Source organism: Benincasa hispida, chromosome 3 (assembly GCF_027475165.1).
Source record: "Benincasa hispida cultivar pf3 chromosome 3, pf3_genome.v1.1, whole genome shotgun sequence".
NCBI lineage: Eukaryota > Viridiplantae > Streptophyta > Magnoliopsida > Cucurbitales > Cucurbitaceae > Benincasa > Benincasa hispida.
The window spans coordinates 1,915,348-1,932,079 of record NC_143480.1 but is presented as its reverse complement, the minus strand read 5'-3'; the positions used below and the strand labels follow the sequence as shown (position 1 = coordinate 1,932,079).

The 16,732-nt window shown below is 33.3% G+C and overlaps 1 protein-coding gene across 2 annotated transcripts in view; it reads right to left on the bottom strand.

Annotated features, from left to right (window-relative positions):
- MOR1 (ARM repeat superfamily protein) overlaps positions 1–14,211 on the bottom strand; it is a 33,635-nt gene extending 19,424 nt beyond the window's left edge. The window contains exons 1-21 of one of the 2 annotated variants that reach the window (XM_039025311.2): positions 13,800–14,211; positions 13,567–13,672; positions 13,314–13,437; positions 11,932–12,011; positions 11,673–11,850; positions 11,522–11,586; positions 9,384–9,466; positions 9,041–9,126; positions 8,790–8,903; positions 8,230–8,349; positions 7,932–8,034; positions 5,786–5,922; positions 5,098–5,163; positions 4,740–4,854; positions 4,534–4,571; positions 3,617–3,688; positions 3,383–3,502; positions 2,753–2,858; positions 1,068–1,180; positions 890–977; positions 80–180 (exon numbers count right to left, since the gene is read on the bottom strand). In XM_039025311.2, the coding sequence (XP_038881239.1) occupies positions 80–180; positions 890–977; positions 1,068–1,180; positions 2,753–2,858; positions 3,383–3,502; positions 3,617–3,688; positions 4,534–4,571; positions 4,740–4,854; positions 5,098–5,163; positions 5,786–5,922; positions 7,932–8,034; positions 8,230–8,349; positions 8,790–8,903; positions 9,041–9,126; positions 9,384–9,466; positions 11,522–11,586; positions 11,673–11,850; positions 11,932–12,011; positions 13,314–13,437; positions 13,567–13,672; positions 13,800–13,959 (2,175 nt within the window). In that variant the 5' untranslated portion in view covers positions 13,960–14,211. The remainder of the gene's footprint in view (positions 1–79; positions 181–889; positions 978–1,067; positions 1,181–2,752; positions 2,859–3,382; positions 3,503–3,616; positions 3,689–4,533; positions 4,572–4,739; positions 4,855–5,097; positions 5,164–5,785; positions 5,923–7,931; positions 8,035–8,229; positions 8,350–8,789; positions 8,904–9,040; positions 9,127–9,383; positions 9,467–11,521; positions 11,587–11,672; positions 11,851–11,931; positions 12,012–13,313; positions 13,438–13,566; positions 13,673–13,799) is intronic. The other variant, XM_090311738.1, reaches the window with a different exon arrangement.
- Positions 14,212–16,732: the final 2,521 nt, after the last annotated feature.

Here is a 16,732-nt window from a genome sequence, read left to right as displayed (position 1 = left end):
GACAGATGTATAGAAGTACAAAAGTGCAAATGAATTTTGTCATAATTGTACTGCCGGTTTATTAACAACAGAAACATACTCTTTCAAAAATAAATCCTGGACCAACTGCTTCTGAAAAGGTAGTAAGGCACTTCATCGCTTGAGCACGAGTTTTAATATCTGCTACACGTTCACTTATACCTATAAACACATTCACATTTCCACTGGTTAACAATGTGGAATAAAATGTCACAAAAAAGGTGATAACAATAATAATGTAAAACAAAAGGGAAATGATGCAAAGTGAAACCTTCCTATTATTCATAAAGCTGTAATTTCTAGTTTTTTTTTTTAAGAAACCAAGCTTTTCTTGAAATAAATGAAATTTCTAGTTTCAGTTATTAAAGCAGTTTCAAGCTCCAAGGTCCTTGATGGAACATCTAAAGATAGAATCAAGCAGTAATTGTTTGGCCAAAAGTTCTCAGTGCCAACGCCAATACTAAAAAGGACTTTGCCTGGGGTATTTGGTTGAAAAGAAACTAAAGAATTTTCAATGCAAAGAAATGAGATTGGAAATCTGAGTTGGCTTTAGTTTCATAGGTCTTCGCTGTAATTCCTTTTTGAAATATTTTCTAACTATACTCCTTTTATTATCAACTCTAATTAGCGGGATTTTTTGTGAGATTTTGTCAGTTAAGGGTTGGGTATATACATTTGGTTATACTTTAAATCAGGGTGGATTTAATTGCTAATATAGTTTATCTTGAGATTTGTGAGATTTTCTTCTCTCACAATTAATCAATTTGTAACTAATCAGCTGGATCAGTGAAAATGAGTTCGCTTTAAAAAAATAATATAATTCTACCTAGATTAAACATGTTTAACTATTGCAAGGGTCCAAGCTAACCACCTGAAAGGCAAAGTACGACACACTTTTTGGGAAATTTTTTTGCAGTAGAGGCTATATGAGTAATGACTTCAATAACTTGTTGTTGAACCTGCATCCATTCAGCTGAAGTGCATAAATATAAAATAACCCAGCAAAGCAAATAAATAAGAAATGTAAAGTAGCAGAGTTAGAATAAAACCTGAACATTTTTCTCACTCCAACCAGGGATAATGCAAAGTAAACGAACAAGTATCTCAACTGACGGGTTAAGATCTTCCAAACCTTCCACTTGTTGCTTCAATGAAGATATTGCTGAAAAATAAGTTGAAATTTTTAAGAGTGGATGCAATAACAAATTAGTCCGTTGCACATCCACAATAGGAAACCAACCCTGAAAAGTAGAGCTAGAAATATTATGCTGTATGAGCCAATATGCCAGTCCCACATTGGCCAACTTAGATTCTTTTAATGACTATTAATAGGTGTTGTTCCATTTAAGCATCAAGCTTAAAACATAATTATAGACAATTAAAGTTGGTTAGTCGCTAGGATTGAAATGGAGAGAAAAGTGAAAAGCAGTTATTGATTTAGCAAGGTATATTACAGAAACAAATTGGTCTTTTAGCATTCATTAGGAGTAGAAGTGACGTAGGAATTTGAGAACAATATAGCTTCTTTTTGACAAGTACAAAGTCCTCAAATCCTCACCCACCACCTCCTGTTCCTTTTAGAACTATTATCTCCTTTCCAGACTCAAAGGTGAAGTTCATCAAGGAAATGCCAATTTCTTCCTCTACAAAAAGTTTCCCGAACTCAAGAAGACTCAGATGTAGATTCCACTGTTAGTGTGAGTAGCGATGAAGATGAATTATTGACAGTAAATTCAGCACCTGAAGGACTTCACTCTCATAAAGATATAGTTGAAGATGTTGCATCACTTTTCCAAAGTTCAGCTTAGAAAAATTCTTGTCAGAAGCCTCGCTCGTTGCATTTTCAGTTATCCCCTTCTCAAATCCCATCTAAATTCTCCTCCTTGATTGAAAAATGTGGTTTCTTGGGTAAGCACTCCATTGTTTTCTAAAGAAAGTTTTCGGTCGCAGCTTTGTTTCAAGAGCTATAGAAGAGTTGTGGCTGTTTTTTCATGAGGCCTTTCGATAGTTGTAAGGTTGTTTTGATTGAATTGTGGATGCTCTTTCAGTGTTATGCTTGGAGAAGTTTTTATCTTGGGCAGTTTCAGCAGTGAGTTTTTATAGTATTTTGGTTAGGTGGTGCAAGTCTTCAATGCATTATATTGATTTTCGGAATCTGGTGTTCTCTCTCCATCCATAATCTTCTTTTTCTGGATGGTGGTAATGGTAGTATTTGATCGGTTGGCTTGGTTTCTGAGGTTGGCAGCTTGCAGATAAGTCTGGTTATGAGTTCCATTTCAAGTCTCCTCTGCTTTTAAAGCTTTATGGCACTCGAGTTTCAAGTCTTGTACTTTGCTAGAAGAATGCTCATTTGGAAATTATGTTTATTGGGTGTTGTTTTAGGGATTGGTCTCTTTTATCTTTTATTTTGTTCTTGCTGCTCCGATTTCTATGTTATATTTTCTTTTTTTTCCTTGTTTGTTTCATTGTACTTCGAGCATTAGACTCATTTCATTAATTCAATGAAAAATTCTAGTTTGCGTTTCAGAAAAAAATATATAGAGAGAGAGAGATTCCCTTTTGACCAATTGGAGGACTCTCTTGTAGCTACTTTGGTTTGGGCTTTTTCCCTCTCTTTTGTAAATTTCATACATCAATGAAATTTGTTTCTTATATTAAGAATTTTTAGGATAATAATAATAATAATAAATAAATAGATGAATAAAGGTAATAGCAACAGTTCTAATAAGAGAACCTTCGAGTCGTTCTTTCCACACAGTGCTCTTCAATTGAGAGACTGTATCAGCTTCAACAAGAGAACCTAATTTGCTCTCCACCTCTTCAAGGCTCATCTCAGCCGGCTACAAATGTTTAATAAAAGCAGCAAGATTAGTCGATACATAAAAAAGCAGCCAACCATAAACAAATATATTTTTGTAAGAAGCAAAACAATGAACCTTTTTCCATCTTCTCAAAACTACAACAAATTAAAAATTACAATTCCACCTGAAATTCAATATGAGATAAACAAAGCTACTATCGACATGATATTCCTGGAACAAACATAGTAACCTACTCTCGTCCCAAGCAAACCAATGTCTTAACTCGAGACTAAAAAATACTCTAGATCCTCTTCAACCAATAACCAAAATTCAGTGCCTCAAAAAAAAAAAAAAAAAAAAACCAAAATCCAGGAAATTGCAGCCAACCGTAAAGTTGTTGGTATAAAGAAACAACTACACTGATTCGGAATCATGCCACTGCAAACAATCTCGAAGCGAAAGAAGAAACATAAAAAACACTAGGAATGATCTAACCAACCAAATCCATGAAGAAGATAGAATTACAGATCGCTTAGCACACACTGGGCAAGTTTTAAGATTACCTCAACATCTTCTGGAACTTCAATGGGCTTGGAAGATTTTGGCGGTGCACCACTAGGTACACTACCCTCTGCTTTCTTATTGGTGCCTGATTTCACCGAGTTTCCTTTTTTACTAGAAGGCTGGGAAATAAAAACAAAACTATTAGAATATATTAAAATGACAAGAAAGTACTGCGTAAGTAGTGAATAAATGTATTTGTCTTTGAAACCAGAACGCTTGTAAAATTAACTCACAGCTGCCTGTGCAGGCCTCTTTCCACTAAGCATGCTGGCTGCAGATTTTTTTACAAATAAACCATCTGAATCCTGTATAAATGTTAGATCTAATACATCACCATTATATAATAATTAAGAAAATGAATAAAAAAAATACATGAAGATTTGATGGAGAGAAAAAAAGAGATACTAAAGAATAGGAAAGGAGAAAATAGGACGAAGACAAGACTAAGATAATACCATATGGAGACAAACCAATACAAGATCAAACTGTTCACAATGAAGGCAATGCAAATAGGAACCGACATGCCAAAACAGGAAGAGAGAGAGAGAGAGATTCAATCTGGAAAGTTCACCTATTTGATGATATAGCTTATCTTTTTACTCTTTATTATTATCTTTTATAAGTAGACCATTTTCTATCAAAAAAACTTAACAGAAATACATGTGTTCTTTGTCAAATCATGGATTTTCATATTATTACACGCACATTGAATAAATCCCACAAGACAGCCCAAATTTACAGGATTAAGTATCTAGAAATTCATAGAAAGGCATACGGGTTTACAGCTATGAATCTTAAAGGCAACTTCCATAGTTTAAAGCTACGACTTGTAACCGTAAAGTATATGAGCGCTTACAGCTACCCATTTAATCAAGGCACCAAGTCATGCAATCTGTATATGATATAGAAATGGAACTTTGTTCCTTCTCATGTTCCAAAGAAAGATTTGCTTCTCATAATAAAAAAAAAATGATGATATAGAAATGCATCATTCATTTGGATTCATAAACAGTTAAAATTTGTATCCTTTCAAGGTGACTGCTATTAATAACATACTTTACATATTGTTCCATGAAACATTACATAGACTATATATGGAAATAATGCAGGGAACTAGTAGAAATATATCTTCTTAATATCTATGACCTACCGAAACTGATGGCACACTTGCACCAGGAGCTTGGTTTGCTGCATTGCCATGAGACATACTTTAGAAAGTTGACATAAAATATAGGAGAACGAACTTTTGTTTAAGAGGAGGGCAAAAAAGAGAAATGTAAAAATTAGAAAATTAATGAAAGAAAAATTGATAAGATAATAATTAATCAATTGTCTAATTACTAGAATGTCAATAACCTGAGCCATTAGAAGGTACATTGCTTTCAGAGCCCATAATCATCTCGGATAACCTCTTCCTTCTCACATCATCAAGTTTCTCCACGGACCTCTCCAAAGGTCTCATGCCAACCAACTATCATAGTCAAAGAAGAAAGTTTGTTACAGCAGCAGTGATGTAGTATTTAGTCCATACCCTGTTCTCTCTTTTAAAACATTCTGTTACAGCTAGCTTAGGTTGTTATTTTCCTTCTAATTGGGTTTACTGTTGGGTTAATGTGCGGGTCTTTTATAAGATTGGGTTAGGTCTACACCACGCAGTATCAAAAAATTAACTTTGAAAAGTACACAAAATATATAGTTGACTGAAATTACTTACCTTTGCTACTGCTGCCAAAGCCAAAAAGGCAGCATCCCTCACTTCAGGGGTCCCATCATTAAGGCTCTAAAATAGGGAAAACAATGTATATTAAGATTCAATAAGACAAAAACAACTCGATAGCATAAACAAATGGGTAAAGCCTAAAGGAAGATAATACTAGTAGAAAGTGTTAATAGTCCACGGCTTGACACATCCACACATGAGAATGACATAAGCAATAAACAACATAGATTATGCAAACTGCACATATGCATAAGAAATGATGATACTTGTTCAAAACATTTGAAAAGAGATATAGCTTTTCTTTCCAACAGGAAACTAGTTTGTTGGGATAATATACATCAAAAGCAGCAGGCAAAGCCCCAAAAAAAAGAGGCTTTAACTGGCTAAGTGACTATGATCTAAGAAGTAGAGTAAGTTGCAAAATAAATTGACACGGAAGCAAAAGAAAAAGGACAAAATAGAAAATATCCCATCCATATGACTCCATGTCTTAGAACAGTTTTGTTTCTCCCTATCCAAACTTCCCATCCCACAGGCCTCAACATGAAAGAAGCAAAAAAAAAATTGCTCATGGAGAATTCTGAAATAGTTAAGAGTGCACAAGATGAAAATAAAAAGAATTCTGAAAAGGTACACTAAAAAGTTTAACTATAGAAAAGCTTCAAGCATGTGATTCACTAACCTCCATAAATATAGGGACATATTCCTTATGCACCTTCAGAACAACAGCTTTGTTACTAGTTTCAATACAGAAAGTAACCCAGCTTAGAGTCGACGAGCGAACAAGAGGAACTTTGTTTTTGCTTGCTGTCTTAACATCTGCAAGAAAAACATCGATTACACAATCATTGCCACCATTTTCTACTTAGGAAAGAACTCCATCGTCTAAAGAATGGCAAAAAATGTCTCTCCAACTGGAAATGATATAAAAAGGTGAATTAATTAGGGATGAAAGAAGAAAGTTAACTATTCTCATATTTCTCTGTTTTTTTCTGGTTTTTGGATAATGGTAAAGGGGGGGTTTTTCTGGTTTTTGGATAATGGTAAACGTCCACACAAACTTACCAAGAACATCGTATAGTTCCATAGAAATATGTTTCTGGAGAGAAACTTATAGGATATCTTTTTTAACAATACTTTCTTTTAGTACAACAATTGTGGCCCTGTGGGACATGTAAAAAGGTCTTTTAAAAGATCAGTTACCATAATTTAAACCTATAACCTCACAGACATTTTGCTTTGTAGCTTTCTCCTTTCACTATTCGACCAACCAATAGTGGTGGAAATATTCTTGTATTTTTGTCCAGCCAAGTTACCACGAAAAATAAAAACAAGTATTAGTAACTGTGTCGAATAAATATTGGTAACCAGTCAACCACATACATTGAGATGGTATGCTTTGTAATATCTATTGGTCTTGAGTATTCTTTTAGACCGTGTCAAAAGTGCAAAAAGCCGAGAGAAAAAGTCTCTGCATTCCCAATTAAATTTTCCTGATCTTTTTATTTCTTACAACAGATGCATACACAAAGAATATAGCTGAAAAGTTTTTCTTATGAATCATAGGGTTTGTATCCAAAGCTTAACCAAAGCTAACCAAAGCTTTATTCTTAAGTTAACCAAAGCTTTGTATCCCAATTAAGTTAACCAAAGCTTAATCAAAGTTAACCAATGCTTTGTATCCTTAAATAAAACCACACCCTTTCTTTAGCAAAGTTCTTGAGCATTATCTTAGACACTTAGTAACCGAGTCAAATATTCAAAAACAAAACGAGGAAAAAATGATAGATGATCAATACAAAAGCCAAACAATTAAGTCCGCCACTCCTTAAAAGGGGAAAACATTTTTAAAAAATAACCAAAGCTACAAAAAAATGATTCAGTAGCATCAAGACGTACGATGCCAGGTTTCATCCCTTTGAGTGGCTGACAGGTGGGACTAAAGGCACACACAAACTTGTGGAAGGATACCTCCCTTGAGATCTCTTCTTCCTTTCATTTGGTCCACTATCTTGTGAGGGAGGGGAAGGAAACGTATTTTTGGGAGGATCGAGTTATGTCTTGGAGGCGTTTGACTAGCCCACCATAGGTACCTGAATGAGATGATCAAGAAGTTCCTTCTCTATCCGCCTTTTAAGGAGAAACATTGTTTCTTGTGGCTTGTTGGGGCATGTTCTTTGTCATTGGATCTCTGAAGAGGAGGAATAATAGAATATTTAAAGGTTTGGAAAGGGATCCAAATGATATTTAGTTTCTTGCAAGATTTTATGCTTCGCTTTGGGCTTTAATGATAAAGGTCTTTTGTAAAATAATTCATTAAATAAAATAATTGGAGGCTTTTTCTTTACTGGCACTCCCTTTTGTGGACATCAATTTTTTGGATACCCATGTATATTCTTTTCTTTTTTCTTTGGGATAATTACCTTTTTAGTCCCTGAATTTTTAAGAATAGATGCATTTGGTCCTTAAGGTTTCGATTTGGCCAATTTAATTCCTCAGTTTTGAAAAATAGGTTTAAAAGGTCCCTATTACAGTAGTTATTCCTTCTTCTTTTTTTCCCCCCTTTTTTTCTTTTCTTTTTTGATAAGAAACTTAACTTTCATTATCAAGGAGAGATACAAAAAGAGGGGGAGATAAGGTATCCCCTACAAAACAACAACTTACCCAAAAAAAGGAGCCCAACAATCAAAGAGAAAGATATAATGTATTCTTTTAACTTTTTTTTACCAATGAAAAGTTGTTTTTCTCAATAAAAAAATAATAAAAGCCCTATGACCCAAACATTGCCTAAAATTTGCTAATCGATGAATCCAAAAAATTGAACTAACCTTCGATGATGTCAGAAAGACTCAGGCACCCAGCCTTATGCACCGCTTGGAGAGTTTGAGTTAATGACTCCATCAGAGCAGGTTTTTTTTCTTTTAGTTTTTCCTATAAAAACAACGAAAGCAAGTTGTTAAGCATGCTATGAAGGTGAGTGCCAAAAGCCTTAAGGAAAAACTATCATTAACATGATTTTACCACTAACATAGAAAAATATAATATCGTTGTGGCATGTCAGGCAAATATCTTGATTGAGATATTTATAACAATTTACTGGAGGAAAAGTTGAGCTAATATACATACAAGTAAAACTGGCAACAGGAATCGTGAACTCCCAGAAAAGTTAGCTCTGAGGCCTCTGGAAAGATTGCCAATAGCTTGAATGGCTTCAACAGCAACAGCAATATTCACATCCGTGATCAGCTGCAATGTTCGTTCAAATTTTTGTTGGTAAGTCAAATAGTGGAACCCATTTTTTATGCAAGTAAAGCTTTCTTCAATACGTGTGCAAATCCAGGTAACTATAATGGATTGCACGACAATTAAAGTTGCAATCAAATTTCGTAAACTCTCTCCTTTCTGATTCCATTAACAATCCAGAAATGTAAAATAAAAAACATGGTTGATGCATATAAGAATTTTACACCATCACATATATGCTACAGAATAGAGAATAGCACTCCAAAGCAGCAAAAGTGACTTTTATTCATTGGGTGGGCAGTTGCAGACTAGGGTATTGAAATCAGAGAAATCTCATAATTAATTTTCAAATTGAAAGACAGACAAATTAAAATATATGACTGTCCAAAGAAATCAACTCAAGTCCTGGGAGAGAAAATAGGGCCACGGAGAAGATATCATACCTTCTTTAAAGTTCTACAAACTTCAGAAAAGTCACCAGGCGCAATCTTTTTCGTTGAAGCAAGTTTGGTTAGTTCAGAAACGGCCTCTTTTCTTTCTGACCATTTTGTAGCTTTCTACAAAAAACAAGGATAAACAAATAAGTTTGTGGGGTAGCGAAACTAGTGAAGTTCAAAGATATGAACATTAAGATTAATCAGCGAGTATGAACAGAAGTAGATATATATTGTAAGACAAGATCAAAATCACCAACCACTCCATCCCAAAATCCTGACTTCTCCAATGGAGTCAATATGTCAACTGGATCAACAAGATCGTACTCATCTATTTCCTGAGGAACTGACAATTGAAGTGTATTAGAATGTTGTTTAAAAAAATGATATTATTGATATAATGAAAAGAGATTAATGCTTAAAGAGACAATACCCGTGAAAGGGAAAATAGCAAAATAAGCAAAAATGAAGTGTATTAGAATGTTAAGAGCTTTTAGTGATCAATAAATGCTTTGTTCATGTTGCGCTCAAAATACATAGAATTAGACAAACAAAATTTAATCACAATAAATGAGTAAAATAGTCATATAAACTTCTGCATACCATCAGCTACAGATTCTTCAGAAGGTCCTGTACCAACAGCCTCAGAAGTATCTTCCTTTTCTGGCTCTTTGTCTTGCTCGGACCTAACTAAGTAACATAATTAATCTCAACACAAATACAATAAGGAAACCTAAATTGGTTGCTATGAAAGAATTGGATATAAAAATAGCAAATTTGGGATTTATATAAAAGATGAAAAAAAAACGTATAAGTTATAACATATAACAGCATGCAAAATCCAGAACTACAGACTAGAGATCATTTTGTTAAACAACAAAGAACATCTTGGTAAGCAATCAATAGAGAAAATGTTGATATTGGAAAATAAAATGAAGTTCCAAATTTATGAATTTGAAAAATAAAATTTTAAAAAATCATTTGAACAGTTTAGAAACGAAGTAGAGGGAAGGGCAACAGAAAGAGTTAAATAATAATTAATTGGAGGAAAACCACTAGTATTATGATACATTGTCAGCATTAGCATTAGACGCTGTCTTTTTCGTGGCATTATGCTATCATATACCTTTGTGGCAAGGAGCTTCATCCAAGATAAGTACCACATAAGTTTACCACCCACAATACTCTACATTTACCTTTTTCCCATTCATTTTCTGTCAACTACCCCCCACCCCCAAACCCATTTTTCCTTTCATTTTGCTTCTTTGGGGCAAGGCCCACTAAGAGAACGCAAGAAGCATGCACACGTGTATAACTCAAGGGAGTCTTCAATAATGGCAAAATTTTCAATTTATCCTCAAATTAACAATGCTATAAATTGTTGACACGGCAACAATCTTCAACTTATCAGCATAACTATGTAAACATATTTACAATTAGAAAAATTATATATTTAAATTGATAAAAGAAAATTTACCTCGAAACTACCATCGGTGTTAGCAAAACCCAATAAAACCAATTGCTAATATCCCAGTTAAAATAACAACTTGTTCGTGCAATTTCACCTTCGTCACCTCAGAAAAGAGGTTTTAATTGTTCTTTTTGGTTATTCCCTCGATAAAGATAATTTCATAGAGGACTTAGATTCCTTCAAAGCGATTGGTTTTATAAATTTTAAAAAATAATAATAAATAAATAATTCAAGATCAAGATCAAAATCAAAATCAAAATCAGTGCCCAGAATTGGTTTTAACACAAGATAAATATTGTAACGGTTGATAGAAAAATGGTTAAATCTACTTGGACCCAGTTGGAAGGCAAATGAAGGGCGTGAGAAAGTTGAACACTCTGATGGAAGATCTTGGTATGCTGAAATTACCTCTGTTAAGTGGTCTATTCGCATGGTCAAGGGTGGGGATGAAACTTCTCGTCGTTATTTGACAGGATCTTTGTTTCTAAGGAATGGGACAATCTTTTTCATGATTCCTGGTTTTTGTCTTTTGAAGACTAGCTTTTTCTTTTTTTTCCTGATCAGCTCAAGCTGGTTGTAAGTGCCCGTTGTAATGAAGAATTTTGTCAGGAACTACATTAATAGGTGCAACTACTTGGATTGTAAAATTAGTCTTCGGTTTCCATCTCTACAGCAGGGAGTGCATCGTTGGAAATTGATATTCATGAATTTATTTTTCCGGGAAAACCTGCAATTTAGGGATTCCTCCTTATTTCCCACCATAAGAAGCTTCTGAAATTTTAGTTAGAGTGGAGCATTATCGGTTGTGTCCTTTGCTTTGTTAGTCGTTGTTCATTGTTTTATCTTCTTTTATTTTTGGGCTTCTTTCTCTTTTAATGTATCTTCTTTTTCCGTTTCCATAGGAGACTTGTATCTTGGATATTTTTCTTCCTTTTCATATATCAATGAAAAGTTATTTCTTGATAAAAAAAAATAATAATAATAATAAATAAAATAAATAAATAAAAATTGTCATTTAAACTACAACCTCAGGTCCTCAACAAAATATTACATTAGTTAAAGAAGAAGAGAGAATCAAGAGGATCTAGCATATTACTAAGTGACGTGGTAGCCATTCCAATGAAAGAAACATTGAAGTGAATACGGCACGTGAAAACCGGCAGCTTAGAGAGCAAGACCTAATCACTATCAAGTCAATGATAATAATATCTTTGCAAAAATAAAGAAAAAAAAGCGCACTAGCAAGAATGTAAAGAGACCAGATGTTAACCTTATTTTTCGAGAAGGCCTAGCAGACCCCGTGACATTGACAAGCTCAGCCTCCAACTCTTTTTTCTGAAAATTCAAGATTTAGAAAGTACATTACGTTTAGGAACTGATGGAACGCTATATTAATTATTAGCTATCAATATTCATCATACCATTGTATCCCTCATTTTCTCAAACAATATTGACTTTACTGGGTCTTTCCCGATCCAACGACAAAGCTCAAGCGTCAATCCCTTAGAAGATGCACGAACATTTTGATCTTGATGGTCAAAGAGTTCTGGAAGCATCTTTAAAATTCGTTTTGGAGGAACAACTTTTGCTCCAAAGTCACTAGTTTCACGAGGAAAGTCATAAATGACTTGCACAATAAAATAAAAACAAATCATAAAATCATAAAATACAAATACCAACCTCAAAGCTTGAAACATGACATCAATTGCAGGGACAACTGCTTTTGCAACTTTATTCTTTATAGCTTTTTCCATTGCATCCTATATTATCATAAGCCTTCTAATGAGATACAAGAATAGACCTCAATACATACATATATATCTACAAATGAATTGAAATTGCAGTTTGCCTTTATTTTTCATTTAAAAAAATGAAATATATATTTCTAATAAAAAAGTGCAGTTTGCCAAAAGAATCATGCAAGCACTGAAGCACACAGAAAAAACTTAAGAAGAAGAAGAATAAAAATAAAAGCAAGATAGTTAAGATTGAGAAACATAAGTCTGTGCTAGACTCAAAAATATATCCTAGCACACTTGAATCGAGGAGACCATCAACAGACAAAGTGAGTATAGCACCATTTAGATGGACTTCATATTATCATGCTTTAGCAGCATAAAAAATCAGGGAAACTCTTTTATTGGAAGCAATTTTTTAACTTAACCCTCAGTGAAAACAACAACCTATGTAAACTCTCTTAAGGTATCTTCAATAGATTATGTTTCCAGTCATCAAGGATGTGTAACTAGACGTCAGCTAATCATCCACTTCACTCTCCAAGTACTCTCGTCTATTGTGAATATTTATAAAAGGGAAATCTTTTGAAGGCATATAGACATCATTATCATTTTCTTTATAAGAGACCACGTTCTCATTAAGATCAAACGAAAAAATAATAGGCACATTACAAACCAAAAATTTACCATTATTTTTTTAAAAAAAAATGGAAAGACAAGGAGCCCAATTAAACTAACAAGGGATTCTTAGCACAAAGAGAAGATTGATATCTAGCCAGGCCACACCATAAGGCCTCTCAAGCCCTCTAAAATTTCATTATGTGTTTCTCCCTGAAGGCCCCATCAAATAGCAAAGGATAGCAGACCACAGGAAGCACCCTTCTCACACAAGGGGGCCGATGAAGAAGCTCCTCCTCCACCATGAAACTACACCCTCACAGTGGAGACAATTCCGGTGGAATGACATATGAATACTTTATGCTATTAACAATATAATTATTATTATTGGAAATATACAAGTAGTTTCAAAATTAACATCGATTACTACATTAAACTGACAAAGAAACTTTTAGGTTTTACCCCTAAGAAATAAAAACCAAAACCTCCATATATAACATGAAAATCTAGGAGGAAGCATATGTACACATCCAAAAAGTAATATTCTCTATGGGTCTCATATAAGCCACTTGCAATCCTCAAGAAACTGTATATAATGAAAGTACACTTTCTAACTATCCAACGTGCACCATGGAAGAATAGCAGCTGAAATCAAAAGGCTACATGCTGAAATCAACGATCGAAGCTATGGGATGCATAAAAAAATACCAGGAAAACATCCACGGCTTCGAGTTCTACCCATAGCATAAACACTGCTTGGGCCTTCTCCACGGTCTTAGGTCTACCAGTTAAGCATTTTGCAACAATTGCGTCACAAATTTCTTTGGCAAATCTATAAACGACAATTTCCAAAAAGCAAACACAATCAGAATGTTAACTGATAACTCTAAAGAACCAGAAACACAAATGTGGATGACAAAATAAGTTACGGGTTCAGATAGAGAAACAAAAGAATTCCCACCTCCCCGCATCTGCGTCAGCAGCTCGTAAGTAAGCAATTAACGCATCCAGTGCCTTCTCTTGCACTGGTGCATTAGAATCCGCGACGGTCTTCCTAAATAACGGGCCTAAAGAAATCAGAAACAAAATGCATGAGCAAAGATCTATACCAATCAGTGCACTCGATCGTCAACACTGAGCTACAAAGCCATGATACCAGATCTAATAAGTGGAAATGAACCTAAGTGGACTCACCAAATTCACGGAGACGAGAATCCTTAGGATCCGTAATGGAGTCGCAAACGGCTGCTAGATCAATGTTGGCTTCGTTCCTGACCTTCCAATTCTTGTGCGACAGCCGATCCTCCCACGGTAGTTTCTTCGCCTCCTTAAGCAGTTTCTCTTCCTCCGACATTTTTACTAACTATTGATCCTATCTACAAAAAAGCAAATGCAGAATTGTCTCTACCTCTATATTCCTATACGGCAAATACCTGCAACAGGTAGAACACGCGAGTCTCGACGAAGAAATGCTGCGAAGCGATGCCCTAAATCAGAGCAAAGAGACAGAGAGGGGAGGGGGAGGGAGAGAGAAGAAGCGATGGGGGGAGAGTGGAAGAAAGAGATTTTGCTCTTCCTTTTTTTCGTTTCTCATTCTCTGTGAGACAGAAGGGTATTTTCGGGTGTACGCATTTGGGGAAAGCCATTCCCACTCGTCGGCCTGCACTCGTGTCCGTACCAACCAATCAAAAGTGACAGCGTGGCAGTGGAAAGCGCGTGTTTTACCAACATTCCTCTTAGCGCGTGATGTAATTTATATTGAATTTTACAATGGTTGAGCGGTTCAAATTGTAGGGTCCTCTGGTGGGGTCCGAAACAAAGCTATAAACAAGACTATAGTGAGACTTGAAGGGGAGCGGATACTGATCTAATTGAACTGCCCGTTGGATTTTCTTTTTGTATTAATTGAGATTATTTAAATCAGGCCACCGGCGTTTTCAAATCAAACTCCTGGAAAAGTTCCCAAATGCCCATTTTTCAAATTAACAGCACTCGCATTTCTCCAATATTATTCAAATCCTATTTTAAATTTCATCACTATCGCTTCTCTTATTATTATTTAACTGCCTTCTCTACACGATAACGTAATTCAACTTATCAAATTAATTGTTAATTTAATTATAAGATGTATATATCAATGAATAAATCAAAAGTTTGAATATTTGCCTATATAGTTCGAGAAAACAAAGAAAAAGATTGTAAGTTTTGCAGAAGTTTGGTACATTTTTAAATCGTACTTTTATACTAATTTTACCATACATAAGATGAGATCGAACTTCAAATCTCGAAATTGATATCTATATTGGCCAATTTATACCGTGTTGAGTGTATATAAATGGTGTTTATAAAATTTTATAGCATTCATTTGTTTTCGTTAGTTGTTTATTTTGTTTAATTATATAAGTATCCATATATTTTTTTAGTTATTTTCAAATATATAAAAAATGAATCAAAATACTTACAAGTAATAGCAAAATATTTAGATCATGCTATATACAATAGTCATCTATCAAAGATAAATTTTGATATTTTACTATTACTTATAGATATTTTCAACAGTTTTGTCCTTTAAAATATATTTTTTTTCAATTTGAAAACATATAATCATTTTCATTAGTTTTTTTTATTGAAATTACATACTAGTTAGACACATCTAAAATCTTATCCAGTAAATTTGTAATGCAAATTCATCTACAACTAAAATTTTAAAAAAAAAAAGAAAAAAAAAAAAAAAGAAAAAAACCCTCAAAATTTTGTATCAGTTTGGTATTGAACTTTACCCATCATAAAAATAGTCTATGAACTTTTTGTTACATGTATAGTGTATGTATACATACCCGCACAATATAAAAATTGAAAATTTGATAAACAGGGATAAGTTCTAGAGTTTATTGATGTGATTTAGGTGATAGCTGCAATCATTTTAATACTTATAAAAGTTTGAGGATTCGATTTTTATGATTCAAAGTTTTAAGTTATAATGATAACTATCATCGTAGTGATTTGTACCATTTAAACAAAGTTAAATAAAATGTCATTCACTCGTTATTTGGGATTTATGGGATTTTTTTTATTTTTATTTTCTTTCCGTAATTTGAAAGTATGGAGTTGGTATGGTGAATTAGCAACCATGGTTGATGATTTAATTTTCAAAAATTTCAAATGACAGATTTGTCTCCTTTGGTGCATGTGACATGATTGACCCTTGTTTTATATTATTGTTTCCAATTTTTTTTCTTGACTGCATTGAATATCCCTGAATTATGTGAATGTGTTGAGTTCTTAATTTTATTTTGGGTATTCTTAAAATACATTTTGATTTAAAAAATAAATTATTTTTTAATGAAATTGAAGCATTTAAATTATTCAAAATAGATTTTCGAATGCCTTTTAATCCGTTTTTGCAAAAAGTTGTTTAAATAAAATGAATTCTTTAAAAAATATTTTTTTCTCAAATAAATTATTTTGAATGTCAAGACTGTTAAATATATTTACAACTAAAGTAGACACAAATAGTAATTTATTGTTATCTATCGCGGTCTATCATAAATAAATCGTTATATTTTGTTATTATTTGTAAATATTTTTTTCATTTTCCTAGAAAACAACTTTTTTTTTTCTCAAGTGAATTGTCTTTTATTTTTAATTGTGATTTCTTAATTTAATTTATTCTACTTCTAATTTTTAATATAGTAAACTTTGGACACTTCGATTTAAAATACCGATAACAATAATAATTAGGAGTAGTTGATCTTATTTGGGAATTAGATTTTCTTTTTTTTTTTATGCAACACAAAGATTTAAACTTCCAATTTAAAAATATATATATATTGAGTACACTTTAATATCCATGCTACATCTAATAATTACCTTAATCTTAGGGGTGTTCAAAAAACCAATCAACCCAATCCAACTCGTGTGGTGGGGACAAATACAAATTTTATGGGTTGGGTTGGTTAATGAGTTTACCTAATATAACCCAAACTAACCCGACCAACTCGAATTTATTATTAACTTTAATATTTTTTTATTACATATAACACAATTATTTATACATATATTGATTTTAATTTTATTTAATTTTAATATTTGTTTAATAATTTATTATTCAACAACTCTTAAAAGTA